This window comes from Rhinolophus ferrumequinum, chromosome 22 (assembly GCF_004115265.2).
Source record: "Rhinolophus ferrumequinum isolate MPI-CBG mRhiFer1 chromosome 22, mRhiFer1_v1.p, whole genome shotgun sequence".
In the NCBI taxonomy this organism is placed as follows: Eukaryota; Metazoa; Chordata; class Mammalia; order Chiroptera; family Rhinolophidae; genus Rhinolophus; species Rhinolophus ferrumequinum.
In genome coordinates this window covers 25,251,769-25,279,591 of record NC_046305.1, presented here as the reverse complement: position 1 = coordinate 25,279,591, position 27,823 = coordinate 25,251,769, and the positions used below count along the sequence as shown (strand labels likewise).

General features: G+C 40.3%; 1 protein-coding gene across 1 annotated transcript; it reads left to right on the top strand.

Annotated features, from left to right (window-relative positions):
* Nucleotides 1–607: 607 nt before the first annotated feature.
* On the top strand, nt 608–27,155 carry LOC117014953 (uncharacterized). Its single transcript, XM_033093260.1, has 6 exons — nt 608–708; nt 16,296–16,556; nt 25,634–25,682; nt 25,974–26,080; nt 26,532–26,584; nt 26,865–27,155. Exons 2-6 carry the CDS (start codon nt 16,310–16,312, stop codon nt 27,021–27,023), a joined length of 615 nt encoding a protein of 204 aa, XP_032949151.1. The 5' UTR covers nt 608–708; nt 16,296–16,309; the 3' UTR covers nt 27,024–27,155.
* Nucleotides 27,156–27,823: the final 668 nt, after the last annotated feature.

Below are 27,823 nucleotides of genomic sequence, written 5' to 3'. Positions count from 1 at the left end.
ATTTAATCCTTGGTCCCCTCACTCCATTAACAAAGAAGATGGCTCTAAAATTTACAAGAAAAAAAATAGTGCAGGTCTCCCACTATTTCCCATACGTAGGGTTGCATGAAAGTTGTCTACTGAGGATGATTTTAAAAGCACCTCTGTTCTACCTGGTGACACCTTGCTTGAAATTCCAGTGTTGTTCAGTCCTTCCCTAGAGTAAGGCCCTCTTAGCACTGTACCTAGCACCTAGTCAGCACTCCATAAATTTTAGCCATTATTTGATTATTATTTTGTCTTTAAAAATGCAACTATCCCTGGGAAAGATGACCCACTGGATCATTAACGCCTTAGTACAAATTAGTTTGTCAGCAGGAATAGCTAAGGAAGGACCTTAGGCTGGGCACAGGGGTGGGTTGCAGAAAGGGAGAGTTTCCCAAAAATGCCAGGGAATCTAAAGCAAATCTCAGTTTGTGGTTTTGCTGAGGCCCACGCCTACACAGTATGAAGATTGCTCTGCAAGCAGCATCAACCATTGGCTTTTCATTTAGGGGTTGATGTGAGTCTCCTTCTGAGCCCAGCCAGGCAGTGGAGGAAATGAATATGCTCTCAAGGGAGGGGCAAGGGAAAGAGGACGGGGTAGGGCGGAGTGCAGCCTGCAGTGAGAGCAGCTGCTTCTTCAACATGGATGGCTCCTCTCGCGGCTGCTGCTCGCCCAGGAGACAGGTAACCGGTTCTGTTAGGGCTGAGAGTTCACCTTCAGTTTCTTTCCTATTGGTCTGGAATCTGGGCTCACCCATCATAAAGTGGGTACTGTGCAGCCTGAAAGGATGGGAGAACAAGGCACCCCGCCTTCCCTTAAACTGTTCCCTAGAGTGCTGTATATCCCATCCCCAAATTACAGGCACAATCTGACAACGGTTTATGTGGACAGTGAGAAGGCATATTGTCCTTGTGGTTGGGGTATGTCTAAGGCTTATGGGAAAAGGAGTGAGCTGTAGGTTTAGTGCTTCATGATAAACCATTTGGGAACCTACAGGCAAATGTATATCGTTGGCTAAAATTTCCCCCATCTGTCCTAGATCCCAAACTAGACAGTGAGCACCTTGAGGGCATGATCCATACTTTAGTCTAGACTCTTTGGTCTCCCTAAACCCAGCACAGTGGTTGGCACGTGGGGATTTGTCTATACCTGCATGGCCCAATACAATGAACACCTGAAATGCGGCTAGTTTGAATTGAGATGTGCTACAGGTGAAAAATTCATGGTGATTTCAAAGACTTAGTAGGAAAAAAGAATGAAAAGTAGCTCATTGATAATTTTTATATCAGTACAAGTTGAAATAATCCAAATGTATTTTGGATATATTGGGTTAAATAAAATGTATTAAGATTAATGTCTTGTTTCTTTTTAAAATGTTGCTACTGGAACATTTTAAATGACACATGTGGCTTGCATTATATTTCTATTGGACATATGTGGTCTATTATATACACTGCCCTGGCCTCCATTCTCCTACTCTTTCTCACTTTCCTCAGCTCTCTGGTCAGACTAGAGATACCCTTCTTCCAGGGCATCTGAAGCCATCAGAATATTTTAACGGCCAGAGTAGGATCTCTTGTGTATTTTATATTTGTTGAATCACTGATTACACCCTTAGCAAAGTTGTTGCTCATGCCATGTAATGTACAATCACATCCTTTGTTCTAGGATAAAGGAATTCAGGTGGCAGCAAGCAGGAGGGGGACCAACTTTACCTAAGCACAAGGGCCACCAGCTTCATAAATGTTATCTCCTTTAAATTGGGTATTATTTGCTTTTTCTGATAAAGAAACTGAGGCTCAGAGAGCTCCGATAACTTGCTCAAGATCAGCCTCCTAGGAAGAGGCTCAGGGGCAGAACATGAACCCTGGTGTGCCTGGCTAAGCGGCAAGGTTTCCCCACACCAGTGGCATGTGGCTTCATGTTTGCATCATTTGAAATGAAACTGCAGGGGTTCCCCCACTTATCTGTAGGTCCTATTACTTCTGCACACGGAAGGGGCTCCTTAAGGAGACCCAGGATGATTTATTCTTTATCACAGTTTTCTAGATTGTGTAAGGATCGGGTCCAGGGCTGGGTGTCAGAACACCTGTGTGCTTTCTAGTCCTGGGTGGCCCCTATCTCACTAAATGGTCCAGGACAAGAAGCTCTCTCCTCTGAAAAACACAGAGGACCTTTACAATGTGTGATCCAAAGTCTGCTGGCTGGGGAAATGGAATGAGGCTGCCCTTGTTTAATCCCTCATCAGCTACACCTGGGATTAGAGGAATTTTTTTCTAAATAGGATTTTTCTTTTTTAATACTCTGAGACCCTGTTTCCTCGTGTCCAAATTCCTGTTGAATGTGCTGAAAACTAAATTCCAGACAAGGGAGTCCATGTTATGTGGGTGGGCAGGAAATCTCAAATTCATTTTCAAGGATTAGGAGGCTATTGATGACCCCACAAGGGTGGGCATTTTCCAGCCCAGCTTCACAGGGTGTCTGTCTTGGGAATTTTAGGGATCTTTGCTCCAATGACTAGAAATCCTCATTATCTGTTTAGCAGATCGGAGAGGAATGCCAAGTTTTTTATAAACCTACTTATTAATCCTCCCTGAAAAATTGTTTTATAAGAGCAGCATCAAAGCTGGGATGCCCTGAGGAGAGCTCTCTTTAGGGCCCTGATGGTCTCTCCCCTTTTCAAAGCTGAATGTAAAGAGAGGTAAAGTACAGCCTGGGAGCTTTTCCAGCTGCAGCTCTGATAATCTATGCGCAGTTAAGCTCCCTAAGCAACCCTTCCCTCAGCTCAGGCCTTACGCAAACCTCTTCATTCAATGCCCACTGATTGCTGCTAAGAAGGCCTATGAAGATTAATTTTCCAAACGATTTGTCGTTTCTTGTTCTCAATCTCTGCACAGTAAATTTAAGTGTCCTGCAGTATAGTTAGTTCTAAATGAATTTCAGGGTGAATAATGATTTTTATCTGCCCAATTTGGCAGAGCCTTAAATTAATTCACTGCAAGTCTTTGAGGGCTTGATGTTTAAAACAATGGGCCAGGGAATACATCCTTTCTCTAAATCCCTTTGAACCTTGGTTCTGGGGTTCAAGCTGGGGTGGGGTAAAGAGACAGAAAGATCTGTTAGTAAGGATTTGAAAACCTATTTCTTTCTTAAGTGTGCTTATTAGCAGTGAGTGCCAGTCTATTGTTCAATGCATCCCAACTAGTCAGGACCCTTGCCTAACACTGTATAGCTGTAAATCAAAGGAGGGAAACATTTTATATGAACAAAAGTCCTATTAAGATATTTCTGGAAAACAAATAAAAAATATACAAACTCTTAAAGATCTTTTGACTCGTTGACAATGGAGATTGTCAAGGCATATATGTTACCTTCAAATTAATATTTTTTCTGTGAAAATCCATGAAAAAACCATGGGAGGGTAACCTAACATTCCTGGCAGCAGCTTTGATAGGAAAAACAAGATAAAGATGTTTTTCTCTTTGCTAAAGCTTTATATACCCCAAAAGACCATGACCTTTAGAAATGGGGGCAATATCTGAGAAAACAAAGGCAAAAACGACTTGAATCTGAACAAGGCTATAAGGACATGTCATTACCTCAGGGAACAGAGTGGCACTTTCAGAAACTGCTGAGGCACAATTATATGTGTTTTTAACTGGGTCAAGAGCCTTTCAAAGCAGGGAGCACACAGTTGGCACTCAATAAATGCAGAATAAACAGTATGTGGGAGGAGCCAGCTCTCTGCTGACTTGCCATTTTTGTTGGCCCTAAAGCATCTGGAAGGGCTTTGCCTACCATGAAGCTTAGAGAAAAATAGTGGGACACACACATGCCTACTCAATGGTCAACAGAACGATGGGAGAGAAAGCCAAATGTCCCTTCCTAAGGCCAAAGTGCATCCCTGTTTGGATCTCAGGCTCCTGATGGAGCTGGCTTGGCAGTGCTGCCCTGGGGTGTGCCAGCAAGGGCAGGGAATGAAGACGAGGGAGGGAGTGGAGAAGGGAGGATGGAGAGAGGACAGCTCCTGTGAGGGGAGGCTGCAGGGCCTACGCAGAAGGCGTCAGACGGCATGAGTGGATGCTGGATGCATCCGTCGGGGTGATCCAGCAAGTCCTTCCTATGATATAAAAAGACCAAGGAATGCTGGCTGGAATGTCCAGTGCTGATGGAGGAGCCTGGAGGGTGGCGGGCGGGAGGGTATGGGAACCTGAAGTCCTTCCTCCGGGCAGCAGATTCTTCCTGAGCCACCAAAGATGCTCTGCTTTCACAGGCTCTCTTTCTTTGTAGCAGCCTCTTACTTTACAACACAAATTTATTTAACATCTGCTCTGCACAGGGCATTGAATTTCAAAATGAGCTAAATATAAAGTGATGCTAATGAGACTCAGGTGCTGGATGCACTAAGTGAAGGTGACATTGACTGAAATGTGCTTTGAAATAGAATCCAAGGAAAGTGGAGACGGTCTAACCCTTGCTCATCACATATCAAAATAGATTCATGGCAGAAAAACAGGTTCATTGCAAAGCTGCTTCACTGACCTACATTAAAAGTAGCAAATGTTACTGGAAAGAGGTCAGAGTGGCAAGATAAATTACTAGCTTTGTTAGATACAAGAAAGAGATGCCCTGTAAATAGAAGGGAAACGAGGGGTGGTAAAAAGTTTTACTGTCATGAGTTTGGTTTTTTTCTTCTCCAGGCCCTGGGTTCATAAGCAGCTTCAATTATGTCCAGGCTGCCCTTTGACAATTCCACTGCCTCTGAACACTTCTTTTTAGAAACAATCCTCACTTTCCAAAGCTTCTGTTATGTCAGTACCAGAACCCTTCGAGTTCTCAACCCAGTCCCCTCCCTCTGGCTGCTCTCCTAATTCCAGTTCTCTTCTTTGAATATTGCTTTTCCCCTTTCATCATCAACCTTGTGAGGGCCTGCCGCCCCAGGGGAGGCCAGCTCTCTCCACCCTGCTCTCTTCTATCTTTTCTCTCTTCTTCTCTTTCAACACGATGTATGCTCACTGCAGAAAAATTAGGTAACACAAACAAGAAAGAAGAATATAAAAATTTATATGAGGAATGTCACTACTCAGGGATAATTATTCTCATCACTCAGGGATAATTATTATTAATATTTTGGGTATTTCTTAATGTGCACATGGAAAGGTGGCCATAATCTATGGCTAAGTGGGGGAAGAAAGAATACACAGCACACACATGTACACACAATGTATTTATTTTAATGGCGTACATTTGACATTCTTTTGTGCTACCTGCCTTTTGTTGACTTGGGAATATGGTGTGAACATTTATCCCTGTCAATATATTGGTTTCCCAAGATCCCTTTAATGGGTAAATTGCATTCCACATTATGGATGTCCCACAATTGACACAACAACCCACCATTACTCGGCATTAAGGATGGTTCTCAACTGCCTGTTCTAAAGGTCTTGTCAAGGACTCGTCTTACAACCGAATCTTTACACACACGTCCTTGGCTATTTCCTCAGGATAAATTCCTCCAAGTGGAGTTGCTGAGTCAAAGAAGGATGGACATATTCAGGGCTTTTTGATACACATCACCAAATTGTCCTTCACAAAGGTTGTGACAGAGAGTATCCATCCCCAGAACACTTGCCGGGGCTGAATATTTTCATTCTTTCTTTGTTAAAAAATGGTCTCATTATTTATTTATTTATTTGTCTGTTTAATATGTATATTTAAATTGAGGTAACATTGGTTAATAACACTATATAAATTTCATGTGTATGACTTTGTAATTCTATATTTGTGTACTCTATTGTGTGCTCACCTCCAAAAGCCTAGTTTCCATTCGTTACCATATATTCGACACTTTTTACCCTCTTCACCTTCCTCACACACCCCATTCCCTCTGGTAACCACCATTCTGTTGTCTGTATCTTTGAGTTTTGTTTTGTTTGTTCGTTTGTTACTGTTTTGTTTTATATTCCACATATGAGTGAAACCATATGGTTTTTGTCCTTTTCCATCTGACTTATTTCACTTAGTGTAACACCCTCAAGATCCATTCATGTTGTCGAAAATGGCAATATTTTCATCCTTTTTTTATTACTGAGTAATATTCCATTGTTCATTTATATACCTCATCTTCTTTATCCATTCATCCATTGATGGATACTTAGGTTGTTTCCATATTGTGGCTATTGTAAGTAATGCTGTAACAAACATAGGGGTACATACTCGTATATCTTTTTGAATTAGTGTATTCATATTCTTCAGATAAATATTCATATTCTCCAGTAGAGGAACTTCTTGATCATATGCTAGTTCTATTCTTAGTTTTTTGAGGAAACTCCATACTGTTTTCCATAATGGCTGTACCAATTTACAATTCCACCTACAGTGCATGAGGATTCCCTTTTCGCCATTTCCTCACCAGTACTTGTTGTTTGTTATCTTTTTTTATAGCAGCCATTCTAACAGGTGTGAGGTGATATCTCAATGTGGTTTTGAGTTGCATTTCCCTAATAATTAGTAATTTTGAACATCTTTTCATGTAACAGTTGGTTATCTGTATGTCTTCCTTAGGAAAATGTCTATTCAGATCCTCTGCCCGTTTTTTAATTGGGTTGTTTGTGTTTTCGTTGTTGAGTTGTATGTGTTCTTTATATATATTTTGGATATTAAGCCATTATCAGAAATATCATTTGTAAATTGTCTTCTCCCATTTGGTTGGTTGTCTTTTCGTTTCATTGATGGTTTCCTTTGCTGTGCAGAACTTTTTAGTTTGATGTAGTCCCATTTATTTAAAAAAATGGTTTTAAATTGTTTTAGTTTAATTTCTATTAATTATTAGTGAGATAGAACTCATTTTATAGATGTATGCATCTGACCATTTGCATGTGTCTTTGTCCAAGCATTTCTTGAGCAATAGTTAGGCGCCAGAGATTGGGTTTATAGCAGTGTGCAATGATTGATGAGACATGGCTCCTCTCTGGAGGGGCTGCAGTCCAGTGGGAAGGTCAGACAAGTTTACAGAAGATAACAGCAGTGTGTGGCAAGTGCTATGGTCAAATGTGCTATGTGGGAGCATCACGCAGCCTAGTAACCTTGAAAAGTAGGGGTCGAAGAAGGAAGATTTCCTGAAGGAGGGGACATCTCGTCTTAGCTCCAGTGGAAGAGTAAGAGGCAGGGAAAACTGTCCTGAGGCCTGTATATAGACAAGAATGAGCACAGATTTGGGGGAACTTTAAGAAGTTTAATTTGGTGATAGCATTAAGTATAGAGGAACTGCTAAGAGATGAGCGTGGAAAAGTGGACAGGGCCCAGGTGGTAAGCTTTTTATGCCTGTGTAAGGCCTTTGGACAATATCCTGAGCATGGCTGGGAGACACTGGCTGCTGTCAGGCAGATTCATGCACAATAATAATATATGTGAGGCAACATGCTTCTAGGAGAGAAGTAGATGCTTCATTGGCTGCCCTCTACCCCAGTCCTTTTTCACAAATCACTAGAAGATGCAGTTATTACTGGTTTTGATGGCACTTTTGTAGATCCTCAAGTAAAAGCTGTTCAAGTTAGTAGATTATGTACTTCTCAATAATAACAAAGCAAAAACATAAATTGATTCTATATAAATTATATACATAAAATTATTGACTACAAAATAGTATAAAGTTAGTGTTTTGTCGCAATCATTAGGAATGCAAAATCTCTGGAATATAGCAATTTGTCATAAGATAGTTTCAGTCGCAAAATAATTTTCATGAAAACAAAACTTTGTGTGATACTTTCAATGTTTGCTTCTTCCAATATCTTATTTTCTATAGAAATAAATGGTCACTAGATTTGATAGTCTTTCTGTGACTTTTTTCTGTGAATATTAAGTGTTTTTTAAAATTAATTTTAAATGTGAGAAACTACATTTTCCACTGGTGGCTGATACTGTCAAGGTTGGTATATTCTGAGAGCTGCAATGGTTTTAGTAAAATGTGTCCAATATATTATTACTACAAATATATTGAGGCACTTTATGTGAGTCAACTACATTTGAGAAAGCTGCTTAAAGATGTTAGATCCTCATATATCACATTTTCTACCATGTTCTTCAATTTCAGTGATATATTTTTAATGATTGTAAAAGTTCATGTTTATCATAAATTTTCAAATTATACATGTCATCTAGAATATTTAAAAAGCCACGAGATTCTTTGAGTATTATAAACCTTTTCTTAAAAGAGATATTGCTGTTTCCCATACGGAAAAAAAATGTGATTCTGATATAGACCTTTGGATTATAAAAGGGCTAGTCATGGGATTCACAATTAAAATGAGTCTTCTCCTTCCTGTTTCTAGTGCTTTCTATTTTGGAGAAGTTGGGATCAATGTCAAGAGACTAAAGTTTGCTTAGCATCAATAATACATATTTCATGAACTTTGTTTTATGAACTGTGTTAAACCTTTATTTTTTTCCCCAAGTTTCTTAAATCCAGTGGTGTTTTCAAAGACAGTATGTACATTAACTTTTGATGTTTGCTTATTTTGATAATTGTGTTGTCAAAAATGTGTCATATGTTGTCATAAATTTTATGCCAAATTGGTGCTGAGCAAATATATTTTTAAAAATATATTTTAAAAGGATAGCTTTGGCTTGTGTTCTAGAATCTCTATCTTTACTATTATCGACGATTTCTAAAAGAATGTTTCATATTGCCTCCAATTGAGTTTTTCATGTCACAGTGGTTTCAAATCGACTTTTCCAAATTTGAGTAGTCTCAAATTTATATTTATGAGTAATTCTGTTTTCAATACTCTCTAGCATTTTACTGAAGTCAAACAGTTCTTGGATGATATGACAGAATTTGGTGATTTCTAAAGAACTTTTTGCTATATTATTCACTACTAAGTTTAAAGAATGGGCAGCCTTAAAAATCTTTTGGGGGATCTTATGTTGAAATCCATTAAGTTTACCCTAAAAATTTTTCATTATTGTCATATTCCTGCCCTCTTAAATTATTATGTCCTAGGTTCAGTGTTTTTTTTTGTTGGTGCTCTACTAAAAACCTGTATAGTCCTTCTCCAGCTGTGTCATTTACTTTTGAAAAAAATATTTTTATGTTTTCACAGAGGCATATTTGCATTTTGAAAATTTACATATGTAAACATAACTTCCATATGCCTTACATCAGAAGATGTGCCTCGATTATTTACTGTGTAATATTTAGCATTTCTTACAATGTTCAAAATTATTTCAGTCAACAAATCTTCTATATTTTAATTATTTGATTTTTTTTGCATCTACTAAATAATGTATAATGTTATTTGGTGTTTGTATCCTGGATATATGTTCTCCTATAATGGTATTATTAATCTATGATATCTGAAAATGAAGAAAATTCTTATAATGCTCATACATCTTGGATGATCCTCTGAATGCTAGCTAATGTCTTGCTAAAAATAGAATTGTGTTTATTATGTGTTTGACAAGAGCATGCCAATATTTTCCTCATCATATAGAATCTGTTTGCAGCATTGATAATTAAATATATTTCAAATCCAATTTGAAATTTGCATACATAGTATGACTATTGACGTTTATTTCAAATTCCTCATGTTTACAACAAAAAGGGTGCTAAATGCTCCCAATCTTTGTATTCTTTTTTATTTTCCAGTTGATTTTTCATTCCCAAAGAGCTAGCAAAATGTAGAATCCTTTGAAGTATAATAATGTAACCAGAATATAGTTATTTTCCCCCACACAATTTGGAAAAATTTGTGTCTGTTATATATCCAAAAACATCGAACCTGTATTATCTTTTGTAAAGTAAACATTTCTTACTGGAGGTGGACAATTTTCACCAAGAGTGTGCCCTTGTTTCATATTTAAATTCTATGGCTTTGTGTTTGGATTCTTTGCATTATTTCCCCCTAATTTTTCTTGAAATCCATCAGTCATGGTGGAACTAAATAGAACTGAAAGGTAAATTCACATCCACTCACATTTCTGTGACACATTTACTGAAACCAATGGCTTTGAACTCTTTTATTTTTATTTTTTTGACATTCCATCTTTTTCTCCCTATATTCAACAATACAAATAGTTTTATTTCATTTCTTCTGTAGTCATATTTTCATTTCCTGTTTTTGGTTTGATATGTTTTTTCTTTCCAATACCTTGGGAGAAATAATATATGAGCTTAGTATTTAATTTTAGAATCTGTAACTTTAAAAAATAATATGTAGCAAGCTGTGAAATTTAACTACAGTTAATTTTTGTCCTGAAGAAATTTCCCATAAACAACCCATAAACAATAGCTATGCTTTAATTAGCAGTTCATTATATAGAAGTCTCTAATGTATGAATATAAAATAATTACTTTGTGGATATGTAATGATAAACATTAATTTCTACAGAAGTGGAATATGTCGCAACAAAAATCTGGTAGATTAAAATTAGGAACTCTGAGCTACGATTCAGGCAGACAATAGGAATTATAATGCAAAATTTCAAATTCAGCCAATACACAAATATTAATAGAGGATTTCAAAAAAAATGTAGCTAAAAATCAAAACAACACATGGAAAAGCACTTCCTTGTTTTCTTGGAAGCACTAATTATTGTAGATGTTTTAAATCAACAAGGTCCTTACCAAACTCATTCTGCTGCAATTTATGAAACAAGTAAATGTCAACACTGTTAGAAAAAGTCTTCTATCCTTCTATCCATTTATCATAATAAACAAATTTTGTTAGGTAAGATATTTTATTTTTGTCTGTCAGAAAATTATTGTAATGAGACTATAACTCACCTACCTTTGGAGTTAGTAGTTAAATAAAAATGTGACTAAAATTCAAAAAAATAATGAAGTATAAGATGCAGGTTATTTCCTTGAGCAATAAACAACCTGAACAACCGTCCTGGGCTACTTTAAACATTTGTGTGGCCATTGCAGTTAATAAAGTGTTCCCATATACATAGAAACAACCTGTGTAGGAAATGGAGGAAAGGCTAAGGGATTGTGAGACCTGCATTTGGATGCTTGTGCTATTTGCTGTGACCTTGGGCAATTCACTTACCACTCCCTAAGAATTCTCAATTACCTCATCTACAAATGGGATAAGTACACCTAATCCTTCTAGCTGCTACCTGGCGGCCACAGGAGAAGTCCCCAGTTCTGAGTAGTAAGTGAAATTATGAGATGTGCGTGAGGTTTTCTTTTCGCACTTGATAAAATGTGCTTTCTTAAAAAACAAAAACAATGTATTACATTTTGCAAACCAAGTGAAGTATATGTACAGGGCTGGTACAGGGCAGTAGCTCTGATGAATTTGGATGAGTTCCTATTGAGTCACGTGTGGACAGTTGCTATTTCACATGTTCACTGGTGACCTTCTGTGGGAGCCCAAAGGGCTGACATTCTGATTTTCTTAGGAAGCCAAATGTGAAGGCAATTATTTGAGGCTTGCAAAGAAGCCACTGTGCAAACTGAAAACATAAGGTGATCTTTAACACAACCCCCAACCAATAAATGGCTCTGTTATAAACCTCAAGAGGCACAGCGTTTCTATTTTGAGAAATGAAATTTTGCAAAACAATCAGAAAAACATTTAAAGTCCCAGAAATGGTGAGAATATTTACTTCAGAGGAAATTAGGAGGAAGTTTGCTTGAACATCGTCCTCCCCCTCTGTTCCTGATGGCCCTGCTTGATTACAGCAGCACATCTGTGGCCAGCCTGGAAAAAAAGACTGTGTCCAACCTTTCATCCGTTCAGCAAGTGTTTACTATGGGCCTGCTATGTCCCAGGCATTCGCCCCCATGCTTGGAAGATGAGTCAGATCAGACATGGTCTCAGTCCACACAGGGCTCTTGAAGTCTAGTTTGTCTTGCTTACACCCTGTTTTCCCAAGGTTCTGTCCCGTCTTCCTTCCACCAATCAAGCTTTCCTTCATTTTTAGGTGCCCAGTGCTCCTTCTTATCAATGATTTCAGATGTTCATTCAGGGGGAAGTGACTACATGTTTCAACTTCTGTGCCTTGTCTCAAAGCACCCTGGTATCTCAGTCTCAGCCATGCCCATAGGAATTGTTCCCATTGTCCAGGACCAGCACAAGTGCCACTTCCTACAGGCAGCCTTCCCTCATCACCCAAGTTAGAAATGACTTGTCCTTCCTCTCTAATCCGATAGCCCCTTGTACCTCATTTTAGCTCTTACCATACACCTGCTTTTTGTAACAGCTGTTGAGGTCAATGCATATCTTTCCTTATAGACTGGGGTGGTAGGGTGAGGGGATAGCACTCTCTGAGCCCAGGCCCATGTCCAGATCTTCTCTACCCCTGCAGCCTGCCTTACCCTGCAGGGCACATACCATGCACGCACGCGTGCGCTTGCGCACACATACACACACACATTTTGGCTGGATTGGATTTTTTTTTTTAATTTTAGCTGCCCAAAATTAGCTTGATCAAACTTCTCTGTTGGTGGCACTCTGCCATCCTGGGTCTGTGCATGGCTCTTTTGCTCTATTTATTGAATATTTTTGGGTCTCCTTTCTTCTCTATGCCCATTCCCCTTCACCCAACCTCTCCACACTTGCCATAGACACACTCTCCTGTTTTATTAAAGTGCAACCTCCTAATCTATCTAAACAACCATAAGGTTATTTACACATTTGTGTGACCTTGAATGATACTTGGCATTGTTTTGGATTGAATTTGCCTTTGGCTAAGGGAATGAAGAACCTCATTGGAATTTCAGACCCCAGCAGCCAGTGAGGAAGTGTTTTTGGCAGGGTGGGTGACTCCTGGAATCATAGTGGGAGGCGGAGGTCTGGCACAGGCTTCTGCTTCCTCTTTAGGCTCCCCTGGCCTCAGAGCTTTGCTGCCCGCTCTGTCCTCTGAGCTCTGTCCCCTCTGGCAGAGCTGTCTAAACAGCTGCCACGTTGCCAGCCAGGAGGCCCCAGAGAGACTCTCTCTGACAAGAGATTATCTGTCCTCCTTGACGTATATTGCTGTATGAGAACAGCTATTTGTGTTTCTCTTGCGTCTTTTGGCTTACACCCCCTGATGGATCACACCCTTGGTGAAATGCCCCTTTTCTTCCTTCTAGTGAAGAAACACCATGAGTCCTTAGACCAGTGGTTCTCAAACTTTTTGGTCCCAGGACCCCTTTACACTCTTAAAAATTATTAAGGAGCCCAAAGAGCTATTGCTTACGAGGTCTGACAATTAAGTTCGCAAACTTGTTGTAACAATGTTGCTAAACTTTTTCGATATCAGAGGGTTTATTCATTATGAATTTGTACCAACTGAACAGTTAACCAAGTTTACTATTTGGAAGTGCTGAAAAGGCTACATGAAAGTTAGACGACCTGAACTTTTCACCAACAATTCATGGCTCTTACATCACGACAATGCACCAGCTTATACGGCACTCTCTGTGTGGGAGTTTTTAACCAGTAAACAAATAACTGTATTGGAACACCCTCCCTACTCACCTGATCTGGCCCCAATGACTTCTTTCTTTACCAGAAGATAAAGGATATATTGAAAGGAAGACATTTTGATGACATTCAGGACATGAAGGGTAATATGACAACAGCGGCCATTCCAGAAAAAGAGTTCCAAAATTGCTTTGAAGGGTGGACTAGACGCTGGCGTCGGTGCATAGCTTTCCAAGGGGAGTCCTTCGAAGGTGACCGTAGTGATATTCAGCAGTGAGGTGTGTAGCCCTTTTTCTAGGATGAGTTCGTGAACTTAATTGTCACATCTCATATATAGGTTATAGTTATTTGTATTTGCCATATTAGAAATTAAAACTAAGAATATTTAGAAATAAAATAACACTAGAACCATTGCACATTAACATGTTTTTATGAAAAATAAACATTTTCCGAAACATAAAAAATACAGTGAGAAGAGAGGCATTTTACGTTTTTGCCAATTGTTAATATTTGGCTTGATAAAAGAAAGCTAGATTCTCAGATCTGCTTTTGTATTCAGTTTGTTGCTATATCACATGTCATGTAATCTTTGGAAAACTGTACTGTACACTTGAGCAAGACTGAGAGGGAAACACGCAACCAGCATGTCAGTACTATTATGAAAATTGTTTTGACATCATCAACCCTCTGAAAGGATCTCTGAAACCCCCAGGGGGTCCCCAGACCACACTGTGAGAACTGCCTGCCATCTTAGACCTTCAGTTTCTTGATGGCAAGTCCATCCCCTGTTCATCCTTTTAACCTGGGTTTTAAGTGGGTATGGTTGGGACTTAGTAAGTCTTGTTTGAAATACTTGGAAATATCCGTGTCACTGAGGGTCATCACACCTATCACAGTCACCCAGGGAAACACTCCACTGATTCTAGTCCTGCTAATGCTGATGTCGTTTGGATTCTGAAGGAGGACAACTTCTAGAGGTCCTGGCAGTTCTGTTGAATGCCCTCAGTGGTCTCAGATCTTTGTCCTTTGAGGACCATTTTGATTTTTGGAAACAGCCAAAAGCCATTTAGTGTGAAATATAGTTAATAGTATGGATAGTCAATTGGGTAACACTATGTTTTGTATTTTTAAAAAGTGACATCAACTTCTTAAAATCTGGATTGCAAAACTACTTTAATAACTAGTCCTCTAATCCTACACACCTTCACATATGTGCAAAACATACACATTTAATAATTGCACCATTGTTTGAAGAGCAAAAAATTGGAAACAATCTAAATGTCCATTACTAGGAAACAAATTAAATAAACAGTAGGTATCCATAGAATAGAACACTCGGCAGCTGAAAAAAAGAATGAGAAAGTTCTGTAAATATTAATAATAAATTAACTCCAAGATATATTAAGTGAAAAAGTAAGAGGCAGAGTAATCTGTATAGCATCTGTAGGGAAAAAAAGCTATATTGTGTGTGTGTGTGTGTTTATAAGTCCGTGTGTACATGCGTTTGCTCATATATACATAAGGCATACAATAAATTGGAAATGCTTGCTGCCTCCAGGGAGGGGAACTTGCAGGCTGAGGTAAAGGGTAGAAAAGCAGTTTTTCAAGGACTATCCTTTTGTACCTTTTCAATTCTAAACCACATGGATGTTACCTAATAAAACAAAAACTTTTAGAAGACCCAAACTGAAAAAAAATGATGTCCTGTCCTCCTTCCAAAATTAAAAATAAAAAGAATTCCTAATACTTAGAAAGGCTATCCTCCAAGAAAGAGTTCTTAGTATTCCTTGAGCAATACTCTGATTATTAGGAGAAGTGTACAATGTATAAGGTGACATGTACAAAGGAGACACTAGAAGGGCAATGTGATGCATTCGTATAAAGAATGAGTCATTTTTATAGCTGTGCCTTATTCTTCTTCTCACTCATGCCTCATTTCACAAATAAGGAAACTGAGTCCAGGCAGGCTAAGTGATTCATCCACGTCACCTGGGCTCTTGGTTCCAACTCATCGTGTTAGGGGGTTTCCCGACTGCTCCTGGATGTGCCTTTGGGGGAATGTGGTGGTGGGTGAGGAGACAGAGCATGACAGATCCTCTTTCATATGGTCATAAACACACTTCTCTCCTCCGCTGAAGCAGGGGCTGGAGCCTGAGGCAGTAGAGAAGGCTTGCGGATCCCAACCTCCCCACATTCTTCCCCAGAGCACACACATCCAGCAGAGCACCTCCTCCAGGCTCTTCCAGAACATTGATCTTGGTGTTTAGTTGCCACAGGTCTTCTTTTTTCAAACTTGGCATTACCTAGTTCAAGCCTCACCTACTTTATGACACAATTTGGTTGGTTCAGTGACTTTGGCTATTTCAAATCAACTCCTTCAGAAGTTAAAGATTTGCCATCGACTAAGGGATTCAAAAATCTGTGGTGGAGGCTTGCCATGATTCTGACAGAGGTTGAGTGGCCCCTGTCAGGGTGCTATAAAGGATTCATTCATTCATTCATTCATTCATTCATTCATTCATTCAGCACATACATATCGAACCTATTCATTGTGTGAGGTATTGTTCTAGGAACTGGGGACAGAGTGATGACCAAAACAGATAAAGTGTCTGTTGTTGTGGAGCTTACATTCTTGTGACGAGAGTCTGACAATCATCAAGTAAACAAATAAATGATCAAGGTAAATTCATATACTAATACTAATAGATGTTACAGAGAGGCTGGGGGCCTGACTTTGGACCACGCGCTTGGGGAAGGCCTATCTGAAGATGCTTCCTTAAGAAGAATGCTATCTCAATGCCTTTTGAGGCCCTCCCCTCCAGTGGAGAGACTCTAACATTCTCCCCATCTAACAGGTTCCCATGGAGGAATGAAAGAGACGGAGGAGAAGAGGGGTGCCAGCTCCTTGGGGTCCTGTGTCTGCCAGTTGATGATAAATACCTCTGAGAAAGTCTGCTTCCAGCTAAAGGGGACCACGTGTCCCAGAAACCTCAGTACCTGGGACAAGAACTCCCTGAGTGGACCCCTTGTCGAAATGAATTGGACGAACTGTAGGTTCCTGGACTCCAGAGCCAGCAATGCCTTCCTGGACAACCGCACACCATTGCTTTGTTCAGGTAAGACCAACTGAAAATAGGCAAAGTAGCTATTACTTACTGTTAAATAACAGTCTGAGCATTTAGGTCTTAAACAACTCCACGACGTAGGTATTCATGCTAGGTGCATCTCACGGATGAAGAAAACAAGGCTCAGAATGGTTAAATAACTGTCCTAAGATTACAAGTTAGGAGGTGCCTCAGACCTACATCACTGGACTCTAAATCTCAGGCTCTTTCATGATATTACCCTCCAGCTTGTTCCCCTTATACCCAACCAACTCTTCCTTCCCAGGACATGTCCTAGTCTTTCTTACCCTGGATGGACACTCTCACGCTGTCTGTCCTTCTTTCTGTAAGAGGCGTGCCCTACCCCAGCCAGCCTCTGCCAGGTGGGCCACAGACTCTCCTCTCATTGCTCTGGACTCATGTGTGACATCTCACCGCACCCCACCCTGCTCCACCACATATCAAGCCCTGGGACTTGACACCGCATCTTGGGTGTCAGTGCTGTAGGCGTGGGGAAGATCTGGTTTCCAAGTTCCCTCCCTACCCCTTGCCCAGAATGTGGACAGGAGCTGTCAAAGAGAAACTTGGTAAGGTCAGCCATCTTACTCAGAAGAGAGACAGGAAAAAAGGCAGAGAGGAAGTGAGCTGTTTAAGGTTTCTGACACAATTCCATCTGGCCTTAGTGCCCCAGGAGGCTGTAATTCTTGATGCTCCCACATCTGGATGCTGTTTATCATCAGTGGATATTAGATTGCTCTAGTGATCCTGTATGTTCCCTCCATCTAACCTTGGCAGAAATTTCTGCACTTGGATGTCTGAAGAGCCAGCTCCCCATTTGGAGGTGTTGCCTATGAGAGGCGAATCATGCAGTTCCACTTCATGGGGGAAGTTATAGGAAGAGACCTGAGTACAGGAAAAGAGAGCTTGGGGTTGGAGTTGCAAACATGGACTCAAATCCTGGATCCAGCCCTTAGCTGGGGCACGTGGCTTACCTTGAGTTTCCTCACCTGTACAGCAGGAGAGTTTGGCTAAATATGTTTTCAGATTCCTTCTAACTCTGAAAATCCAGGGACAGACTGTGGCTGAAAAGGGGATGGCCTTGGGGTCTCCATCCCTTGATACAGGAGAAATTTTTTCACAGTATGAATAATAGGACCACCACCCCCCACCACCACCATAGCAGGGGCAGGCTCTCACAACTGCCACCTCCACCGAGTTCCAGCCCAACTAGCTGATGTCTTGACCCTTTCCCACCCTCTTACACGCGCTTCCCAGGGTACTAAACACCTGCATCATCTTGGTTGTCTTTTTTCTGGATATCCTGTCATATATGGTAACTTTTAACCCTTTGTAAGAATGGCAGAACTCAAGAATGAAATGATCACACAAAGACAGCAAAGTGCATAAACGTAAATTTTTTTTTCTTTCTGTTTTCTTTCTTTTCTTTTTTTTTTTTATTAGTTTCAGGTGCACAAGACAAAGTAATACTTAGATGTTTATCAATTTATATCCCTCACACTGTGTGAACCCCCCTGCCCCCATCCACTATCTCTCTGACATCACACAGAGCCATTACATTTCCACTGTCTCTATTCCTAATGCTGTACTCCGCTTCTTGTAAAAAAAAAAAATATATATATATATACACATACACAAACTTGTAGTTGACATTCATTATTGTTCAGCTTCAGCTTCAGGTGTACAATGCAGTGATCAGGCATCTACATCATCCCTGAGGTGGTCTCCCTAATGAGACAAGTGTCCATCGGATACCCTACAAAATCTTTACAACATTATTGATTACATTCCCCAAATTAATTTTCAAAACCCCTGGCCATCTTGTGGTTACTGACTGTTTTCTAATCCCCTCACCTTCCCCCTTACCCCCATCCCGCCTCCCATCTAGCAACCCTCAGTTTTTCCTCTATGTCTCCAATACTGTTTCTGATTAGTTCATTCACTTATTCTTTTCTTTAGATTCCACATAAAAGTGAGATCATATGGTACTTGTCTTTCTCTCTCTGACTTATTTCACTTAATATAATGTTCTCTAGGTCCATCTATGTTGTTGCAAATGGTAAGATTTCTTTCTTCTTTATGGCTGCATAATACTCCATTGTATAAATGTACCACATTTTCTTAATCCAGTCATCTACCAATGGACATTTCAGTTGTTTCCATGTCTTGGCTATTGTGTATAACACTGCAATAAATAAACATAGGAGTGCATAAAGATTTTTGAATTAGAATTTTGGATTCCTCCGGATAGATACCTATCCGGAGTGGAATTGCTGGATCATAGGGTAGTTCCATTTTCAGATTTTTGAGATACCTCCATACTGTTTTCCATAGTGGCTGCACCAATCTGCAATCCCACCAACAGTGCACAAGGGTTCCCTTTTCTCCACATCCGCACCAGTACTTGTTGTTTGTTGATTTATTGATGATAGCCATTTTGACTGGGGTGAGGTGGTATCTCATTGTAGTTTTTATTTGCATTTCTCTAATGATTAGTGAGTTTGAGCATTTTTTCCTATGTCTATTTGCCATCTGTATGTCCTTTTTAGAAAAATGTCTCTTCATGTCCTCTGCCCATTTTTTAATTGGGTTGTTTGTTTTTTTTGGAGTTGAGTTGAGTGAGTTTTTTATAAATTTGTGACATTAACCCCTTATCAGATATATCATTGGCAAATATCTTTTCCCATTTAGTAGGATCCCTTTTTGTTTTATTGATGGTTTCCTTTGCTGTAAAAAAACGTTTTAGTTTGATGTAATCCCACATGTTTATTTTTTCTCTTACTTCCCTTGCCCAAGGGGATATATCAGTAAAAATCTTATTCCAGGTAATGTCTGTGAATGTTTCTTCCTATACTTCCTTCTAGGAATTTTATGGTTTCAGATCTTACATTTAAGTCTTTAAGCTATTTTGAATTTATTTTTGTATATGGTGTAAGGAGGTGGTCCAGCTTCATTTTTTTGCATGTGTCTGTCCAGGTTTCCCAGCACCATTTATTGAATAGACTGTCTTTACCCCACCGTATAGTCTTGCTTCCATTGTCGTAGATTAAATGGATATAGGCATGGATTTATTTCTGGACTCTCTATTCTGTTCCATTGATCTATATGTCTGTTTTTATGCCAGTACCATGCTGTTTTGATTACTGTAGCCTTGTAGTATAATTTGAAGTCAGGTATTGTTATACCTCCCACTTTGTTCTTATTTCTCAAGATTGCTGAGGCTATCTGGGTCTTTTATGGTCCCATATAAATTTTAAGATTATATGTTCTATTTCTGTGAAAAACATCATTGGTAGTTTGATAGGAATTGCGTTGAATATGTATATTGCCTTAGGCAGTATGGACATTTTAACTATATTAATTCTTCCTATCCGTGAATAGGGTATGTGTTTCCATCTATTTGTGTCTTCTTTCATTTCTTTTTTCAGTATCTTATACTTTTCTGAGTACAGATCTTTTACTTCTTTGGTTAAATTTATCCCCAGGGGTTTTATAGTCTTTGAAGCAATTATAAATGGGATTGTTTTCTTAATTTCTCCTTCTGATGTTTTATTATTGGTGTATACAAATGCAACTGATTTCTGAATATTAATTTTTGTATCCTGCTACTTTACTAAATTCATCTATCAGCTCTAATAGTTTCTTGGTGGAGTCTTTAGGGTTCTCTACATATAGTATCATGTCATCTGCATATAATGACAATTTTACTTCCTCCTTACCGATTTTGATGCCTTTTATTTCTTTTTCTTGTCTGATTGCTGTGGCTAGAACTTCCAGCACTATGTTGAATAGAAGTGGAGAAAGTGGGCAAACTTGCCTTGTTCCTGATCTTAAGGGGAATGGTTTTAGCTTTTCCCCATTGAGTATGATGTTAGCTGTGGGTTTATCCTATATGGCCTTTATTATGTTGAGATATGATCCCTTTATTCCCACTTTCTTAAGGGTTTTTATCATAAATGGCTGCTGGATTTTATCAAATGCTTTTTCTGCATCCATTGATATGATCATATGATTTTTATTTTTCATTTTGTTAATGTGGTGTATCACATTAATTGATTTGCGGATGTTGAACCACCCTTGCATACCAGGGATGAATCCCACTTGATCATGGTGTATGATCTTTTTAATGTATTGCTGAATTCTGTTCGCTAATATTTTGTTGAGGATTTTTGCATCTATGTTCATTAGAGATATCGGCCTGTAGTTTTCTTTTTTTGTGGTGATAGTGGCCTCATAAAAAGTGTTTGGGAGACTTTCCTCCTTCTGGATTTTTTGGAAAAGCTTGACGAAAATAGGTGATAATTCTTTTTTGAACGTTTTGTAAAATTCACCTGTAAAGCCATTTGGTCCAGGGCTTTTGTTTGTTGGGAGATTGTTGATTACTGATTCAATTTCCCTGGTGGTAATCAGTCTATTCAGGTTTTCTGTTTCTTCTTGAGTTAGCCTTGGAAGGTTGTATGCCTCTAGAAAATTGTCCATTTCTTCCAGATTGTCATATTTGTTGGCATATAGTTGCTCATAGTAATTTCTTAAAATTTTTTGTATTTATATGGTGTCTGTTGTGCTTCTCCTTTCATTTCTGATTTTATTCATTTGGGTCCTCTCTCTCTTTTTTTTAATGAGTCTGGCTAAAGGTTTGTCAATTTTGTTTATCTTCTCTAAGAACCAACTCTTGGATTCATTGATCTTTTGTATTGTTTTTCTGGTTTCTATTTCATTTATTTCCTCTCTGATCTTTATTATCTCCTTCTTTGTACTCCCTTTGGGCTTATTTTGCTATTCTTTTTCCAGATCTCTTAAATGTGAAGATAAACTGTTGGTTGGTGATTTTTCTTGTTTCTTTAGGTAGGCCTGCAATGCTATGAATTTCCCTCTTAGGACTGCTTTCGCTGCATCCCATAGATTTTGGGTCGTCGTGTTTTCATTTTCATTTGTCTCGAGATATCTTTTTATTTCTTCCTTGATCTCCTGGTTGACCCATTTATTATTTAGTAACATGTTATTCAGCCTCCATGAATTGGTGTGTCTTCCAGTTTTATTCCTGTAGTTCATTTCTAATTTCATAGCACTGTGGTCAGAGAAGACAACTGGTATGATTTCAATTTTCTTAAATTTATCAAGACTTGTTTTGTGGCCTAATATATGGTCTATCTTGGAAAATGTTCCATGTGCGCTTGAGAAGAACGTGTATTCTGCAGCTTTGGGGTGAAATGCTCTGAAAATATCGATTAAATCCAAGTGGTCCAATGTATCATTTAATGCCATTGTTTCCATATAGATTTTCTGTCTGGAAGACCTGTCCCTTGTTGTCAGAGGTGTGTTGAAGTCCCCTACTATGATAGTGTTATCGTTGATCTCTGTCTTTATGTCAGTCAGTACCTGTTTTATATATTTAGGTGCTCCTATGTTGGGTGCATAGATGTTTACTAGGGTTATGTCCTCTTGTTGGATTGATCCCTTTATTATTATATAGTGCCCCATCTTTGTCTTTTGATATGTTCTTCATTTTAAAATCTATTTTGTCAGATGTAAGTATTGCAACTCCAGCTTGTTTCTCATTTCCATTTGCATGAAATATCTTACTCCAACCCTTCACTTTCAGCCTGTGTGTGTCTTTTGATCTGAGGTGAGTCTCTTGTATACAGCATATACAAGGGTCTTGCTTTCTTATCCACTCAGCCACCCTATGTCTCTTGATTGGAGCATTTAATCCATTTACATTTAAAGTGATTATTGATAGGTACATAGTTATTGCCATTTTTAAATTTGTAGTTAGATTGTTTTCATCTTCTATTTACAGAAGTCCTTTTAGTATTTCTTGCAATCTGGCTTAGTGGTAATAAATTCCTTTAGCTTATGCTTTTCTGGGAAGCTCTTTATCTCTCCATCAACTTTAAATGATAGCCTTGCTGGATAAAGCAATCTAGGTTGTAGGCCTTTGTTTTCCATCACTTTGAGTATCTCCTGCCACTCCCTCCTGGCCTTCAATGTTTCTGTAGAAAAGTCATTTGATAGTCTTATGGGCGTTCCCTTGTATGTAACCCTCTGTCTTTCTCTTGCTGCTTTTAGGATTCTCTCTCTGTCTTTAAGCTTTGCCATTTTAACTATAATGTGTCTTGGTGTGGACCTGTTTGGGTTTATCCTGGTTGGAACTCTCTGCACTTCCTGGGCTTGTATGTTGGTTTCCTTCATCAGGTTAGGGAAATTTTCGGACATTATTACTTCAAATATGTTCTCAATCCCTTGCTTCCTCTCTTCACCTTCTGGTATTCCTATGATGCGCATGTTGTTGCGCTTGATGTTATCTCAGAGGTCTCTTAAACCATCTTCATTGTTTTATATTCTTTTTTCTTTCTGTTGTTCTGTTTGGGTGATCTCTGCTTCTAAGTCGCTTCTAAGTCTGCTTCTAAGATCTTGTCTTCTAAGTCGCTGATTCGATCCTCTGCTTCATCTAACCTGCTGTTAATTCCTTCAAGTGAGTTCTTTATTCAGTAATTGTGTTCTTTAGTTCTAACTGGTTGTTCATTATGATTTCTACATCCTTCTTTATGTCATCTCTAAGCTCCTTAAATATTCTTATCATCAGTGTTCTGAACTCTGTCTCTGATAGGTTGGTTACCTCTGTTTCATTTGGTTCCATTTCTGGAGGTTTCTTCTGTTCTTTTATTTGGGACATGTTTCTTTGTTTCCCCATTCTGGCTAACTCTCTGTGTTTGCTTCAATGTATTAGGTAGATCCCCTAGAGTTCTTAGTTCTTGCTGGGTTATCTTATATAGTATGTGTCCTTTATATTTGACTTGTACTACTTTCTTCTTCTCTTCTGCGTGTGCTCCAAAGGTGACTCTTGTGTGGTGTACATTGTCCTGTTAAAAAAGAACTTTAATTAGTTTTCACTTGTGAGTAGGTGGGATTGACTCCTAGGCTGACTAGTTGTGGGACTTGGCTCTGCCCACAGCAGGATGTTCTGCTGCATGAGGTTTGACCACTTAAATGTGGTTTGGCCTCTATGGGCTCTAGTGCCTGTAGAGAATTCCCTCTGGGTGTGTCACTTGTAGGTCAAACCCGGTAGTACTCTGGTTTGGTCTGGAGTTGGCCTCTGGGTATGTTGAATCTTGTGCCTCTTGAGCTGGGCCCTGATGTAGGGAAATTTCAGAACAAAGCAAATGACCAAGCACAGCAACAACAACAACAAAGAAAAAAATCAAATACATTCACATGTGAAAACAACCGACAACCCACACTCAACAAAGACAAAGATATCAAAGATATAAAGACAAAACAAAACAAAAAAAAAGCAGTGCCAGTCTTTGCTGAAGCCCACCAAGTAATCTCCAGGTTGTCCTCTGCTGTACCAAAGAGTCCTCTGTGTATTGTGCAGGCAGAGCCGGTCACCTGGTGCCCCAAGTGACCTTGGGACTGCAGATTTAGATGCATGGGGCTGAGGGGTCTGGGTGATAGTTTCTACAAAGTCAGTGCAGTTTCTGCCCTTGCCTGCACATATGTGCACTGAGAAATAACACAACAAGCCCTGTGCCCAGTTCTCCTGAGTCTTAGGGCACTTCTTCCATGTGTGTGTGTGTGTGTATGTGTGTGTGTGTGTGTGTGTGTGTGTGTGTGTGTGTGTCTGTATGATGGGTGGGAGATTTCTGAGCTGCTGAAAGCCCAGAGCTGCGTCTGCCGCCTACAGCTGATCCCTGAGTGTGTCTCCGCAGTTGTAATTGCCCTGCCCTAGGCAGGCCAGAAAGGGGGGGCGGCTGGGGATGGAGGAGTCTCTTCTCTCCTAGCCCAGCAAAAATCACACTCTTCCCAGGCTCTTCCCTGGGTCAGAGCTGCACACAGGTCTTCCCGGAGCCTGAGCACTAAGGCTCCTCTGTAATCTGACACTATTCCTCAGTTCAGGGACCAGTTTAAGTCTCTGGAAGGGTGGGGGTAGGATTGGGAGAGTGGGGGTAGGGGTCCAGATATGGAGTTTGTGTCCTTTGTCTGACCTAGGGCCCAGCTGGAGGTCTCAGCTGAGGTTATTGCCTCAAATGCTGGATATGCTGCCCCCTCGGCGGGAGAGATCAGCTGTGAGATGCAGGAAAAGAGCCACCTCCTGGCTTTTGTGTCCTCTGTTCCATCCTGGGATCCCCTGTGTCTCTGCAGCTGCGGATGCCAGCCACATTTCCACCGCCGCAGGTGCGGGCTGTGTCTCCACAGCCTCGGATGTGGGCCGTGTCTCTACTCCATTCCTTTCCCTCTTCCCCTGCTCGTCCAATTTGCCCACCTTCAAGTAATCCTTGCACGAGTCTCTTAGCTGTTCTGCGTGATGAGCAGAGAGTCCTTTGATGGGTTATAGATGTCCTCTTTGTGATAAGATCTGGAGGAGAACTCAAAAAGTGCACCCCGCTGCCGCCATTCCTATGATGTCACCTAAACGTACAATTTTAAGTCAGAGTGATGTGCGTTCAAATCCAAACTCTGCCTCTTACTAGGTCAATGACCTTGAGCTGGTTTCTTTCCTGTAAGATGGGAATAATAATTATTCCTATCTCATTGTCTATTTATAAAGATTAAATGAGATAATAAATGTGCCTGGCATATGTTAAGTCTCCAATAAATAAATGGTAGCTAATATTACCATTTAGATCCTGTAGAGCACATTTGCATGTGTGTTGTCTTAGTTCAGGCCACTATAACAAGATAATATACACTAGGTGGCTTATAAACAACAGAAATTTATTTCTCATAGTTCTGAATGCTGGTAAGTTCAAGATTAAGGCACTGGTGTATTCAGTTTCTGGCGAGGGCCCACTTCCTGGTTCATAGACAGCTGTCTTCTCACTGTGTCCTCACAGGAGGAAAGGGCAAGGGGGCTCTCTGGGCTCTCTTTCATAAGGGCACTAACCACACTCCTGAGAGCTCCACACCCATGACTTAATATCTCCCAAAGTCCCACCTCCTAAAACCATCAAATTGGGGATTAGGTTTTAACATATGAATTTTGGCAGGATGCAAACATTTAGTCTATAGCATGTGTGTAAGAATTACTCTCAAATCTCCTTTCTTTTCCTCTCTGTCCCTTTCTTCAGAGAACATCACCACCCTGAAGCCAGAGACTACACCTGAAGAACTCAGCAGGTGGGTGAGGCAAGGTCTGGACCTATGGAGGAGTACTGAGGATCTTGGAGAAGGGGCCTGCTTGGCCTGAATATGGGGATTGGTGTGAGTGGGACCATAGCCATGGAGACTGGGGCAGAGGAGAGAGGCTCAAAATGGAGGCAAGAGATGTTTGGCTATTGGGGACATGGAAGCCCAGAGGTGGGAGAGCTCCTGCAGAAGAGGGGAGGTCCCTGGGCAATTTTATGGATAGTTACCAGTGCTAGTCAGGGCAGCAGAAGTGTCTTCATTTCTCTTGTTTGCTTTCTTCAGCTTAGGTACAGCAGCCACAGCTGTTTCTGGCTCCATTGGTGTCGTGGCCCTCATCTTGCTCCTAGTGGGTCTCTTGTCCATGACCCTGAAGAAATGGAGGCATGAAAGTGAGTTGAACAAGTTGGCCCTGGAACTGGGAAAGGGAAGAAACTGGGGATAGAGATAAGGAGGCTTTAGGGGGGAAAGAGTGGGTAAGCTTCAGCGTCTGTTCTCTGGAGTCGCCAGGGACTCCGCATATAACGACAAGATTTATTTATGATACAAATTCTTTATGCTGAAAGCCATATATAAGCAATTTGCATATATATTTGTGGTTTATATGCATCAACTAAAAGAACTATTGATTCCAAATAATCTTATCTAAATAATAACCAACATTCTAAAGTGTACCAATACTCCCACTGCCTTTTCCTGGGCATTTAGCTCAGTCTCAGAGGCCCAATGGAATGAACGTGTGGGTTTTGAATTTCAAAGTTCAACCCTAAGTCCAGCAATCACCTAAATAAGGATGGTTACTGCCCCAACTCAGGCTGACTCTGAGTTTATTAATTTTTCTAGGACTGTTTAAGAAACAACTGAGGCATCAGAACAACTTTCTCCACAAATCCTCGGTAAGGAAAGAGTCAAGTACTACTACCCAGAGGGGCTCCCAGTCATCTCTGCCATGATTTCGTGCTCTTTCCTAGATAGACACCATACATGGGGAGTTGGGGATGAGGCAGAGAACAGCCCTAAAAGTAATGTTTTTGAAAACCGAGGGGGATCCAGGGCCTGGTCAGCAAGAAGCCAATGTTCCACTTGTTGTCCTGTAGGGAGAGCAGTAGCGGGTTTTGTCTCTGGAGGTCGCTGGTACCCAGCCCTCTGACTCTAACCGGGTTCCTGTCTCTGAAGGAGCTTTCCTGCCATGATGATGCCATATATTCCAATGTGATCAACCTGGCCCCCTGGAAAGAGGATGACTTCGCTGTCTATGCCAACGTGCCCCCTTTTGATCGTCCCAGGAGGACATCGCCAGACCAAGTAGAATATGCCTCTATTGTATTCTACTGATGGCAAGCTGACGAGATGCTTCAGCATGGAGAGAGTCAGACCTATGTCTTGGTTGGATCCTAACACGGCTTTTGCTTTAGATGTGTGTGGATGTGTGTGTGTGTGTGCACATGCGCATGTATTTTAAAAAAATGCATAAAACATACTCTGATGGAAGTAAATAACTGTGTATTTCATCTAATTTATTGGAAGCAAAGTACAGTTCTAATGGAAAGGAGTGGCATATGAGAGGCAGAGGACATGCTCATCCCAACCACCCACAGGCCCAGGTTCCTGAGACAGACTAGCCAACAAATGAGCCCTTTCTAGCTCCTGCCCCTCTAGATGCTAGAGCTGAGGAAGAGGGTTCATGCTATTCAGGGCCCAGATTCTGGATTTTGTCTCTCCTGTTCTGCCCTGTCAGGAATTAACACTTGGTAGGATTAATTACGAGTCATGCTTGTGTCTTTGGAGACGTAAATGGCTGACTATCTTGGATGTCTAGACAATACACCAAAGGTTTGGTGAGGAGGTGTAGAGGGCCTGCTTCTTACTGAGGGAGTGAGACATGAGCTCCTTCAAAGAATGGAGGGCCACCAGGGAAAGGCGCTGGGGAAGGAATGCCTAGTGGAAGTGGATACATGTCACCACTGACCAGGGACAGCTTCCACGGGAACTTCGGAAAATGTCTAAACTTTGCAATTAAGTCACTCCTTCCCTTCATTTGAAAACATTTATTAAACACCACCACGATCTACAATCATATAGATTCAATATAGCAGTGAACCCAACAGACAAATCTTTGTCCTCATGGAGTTTAC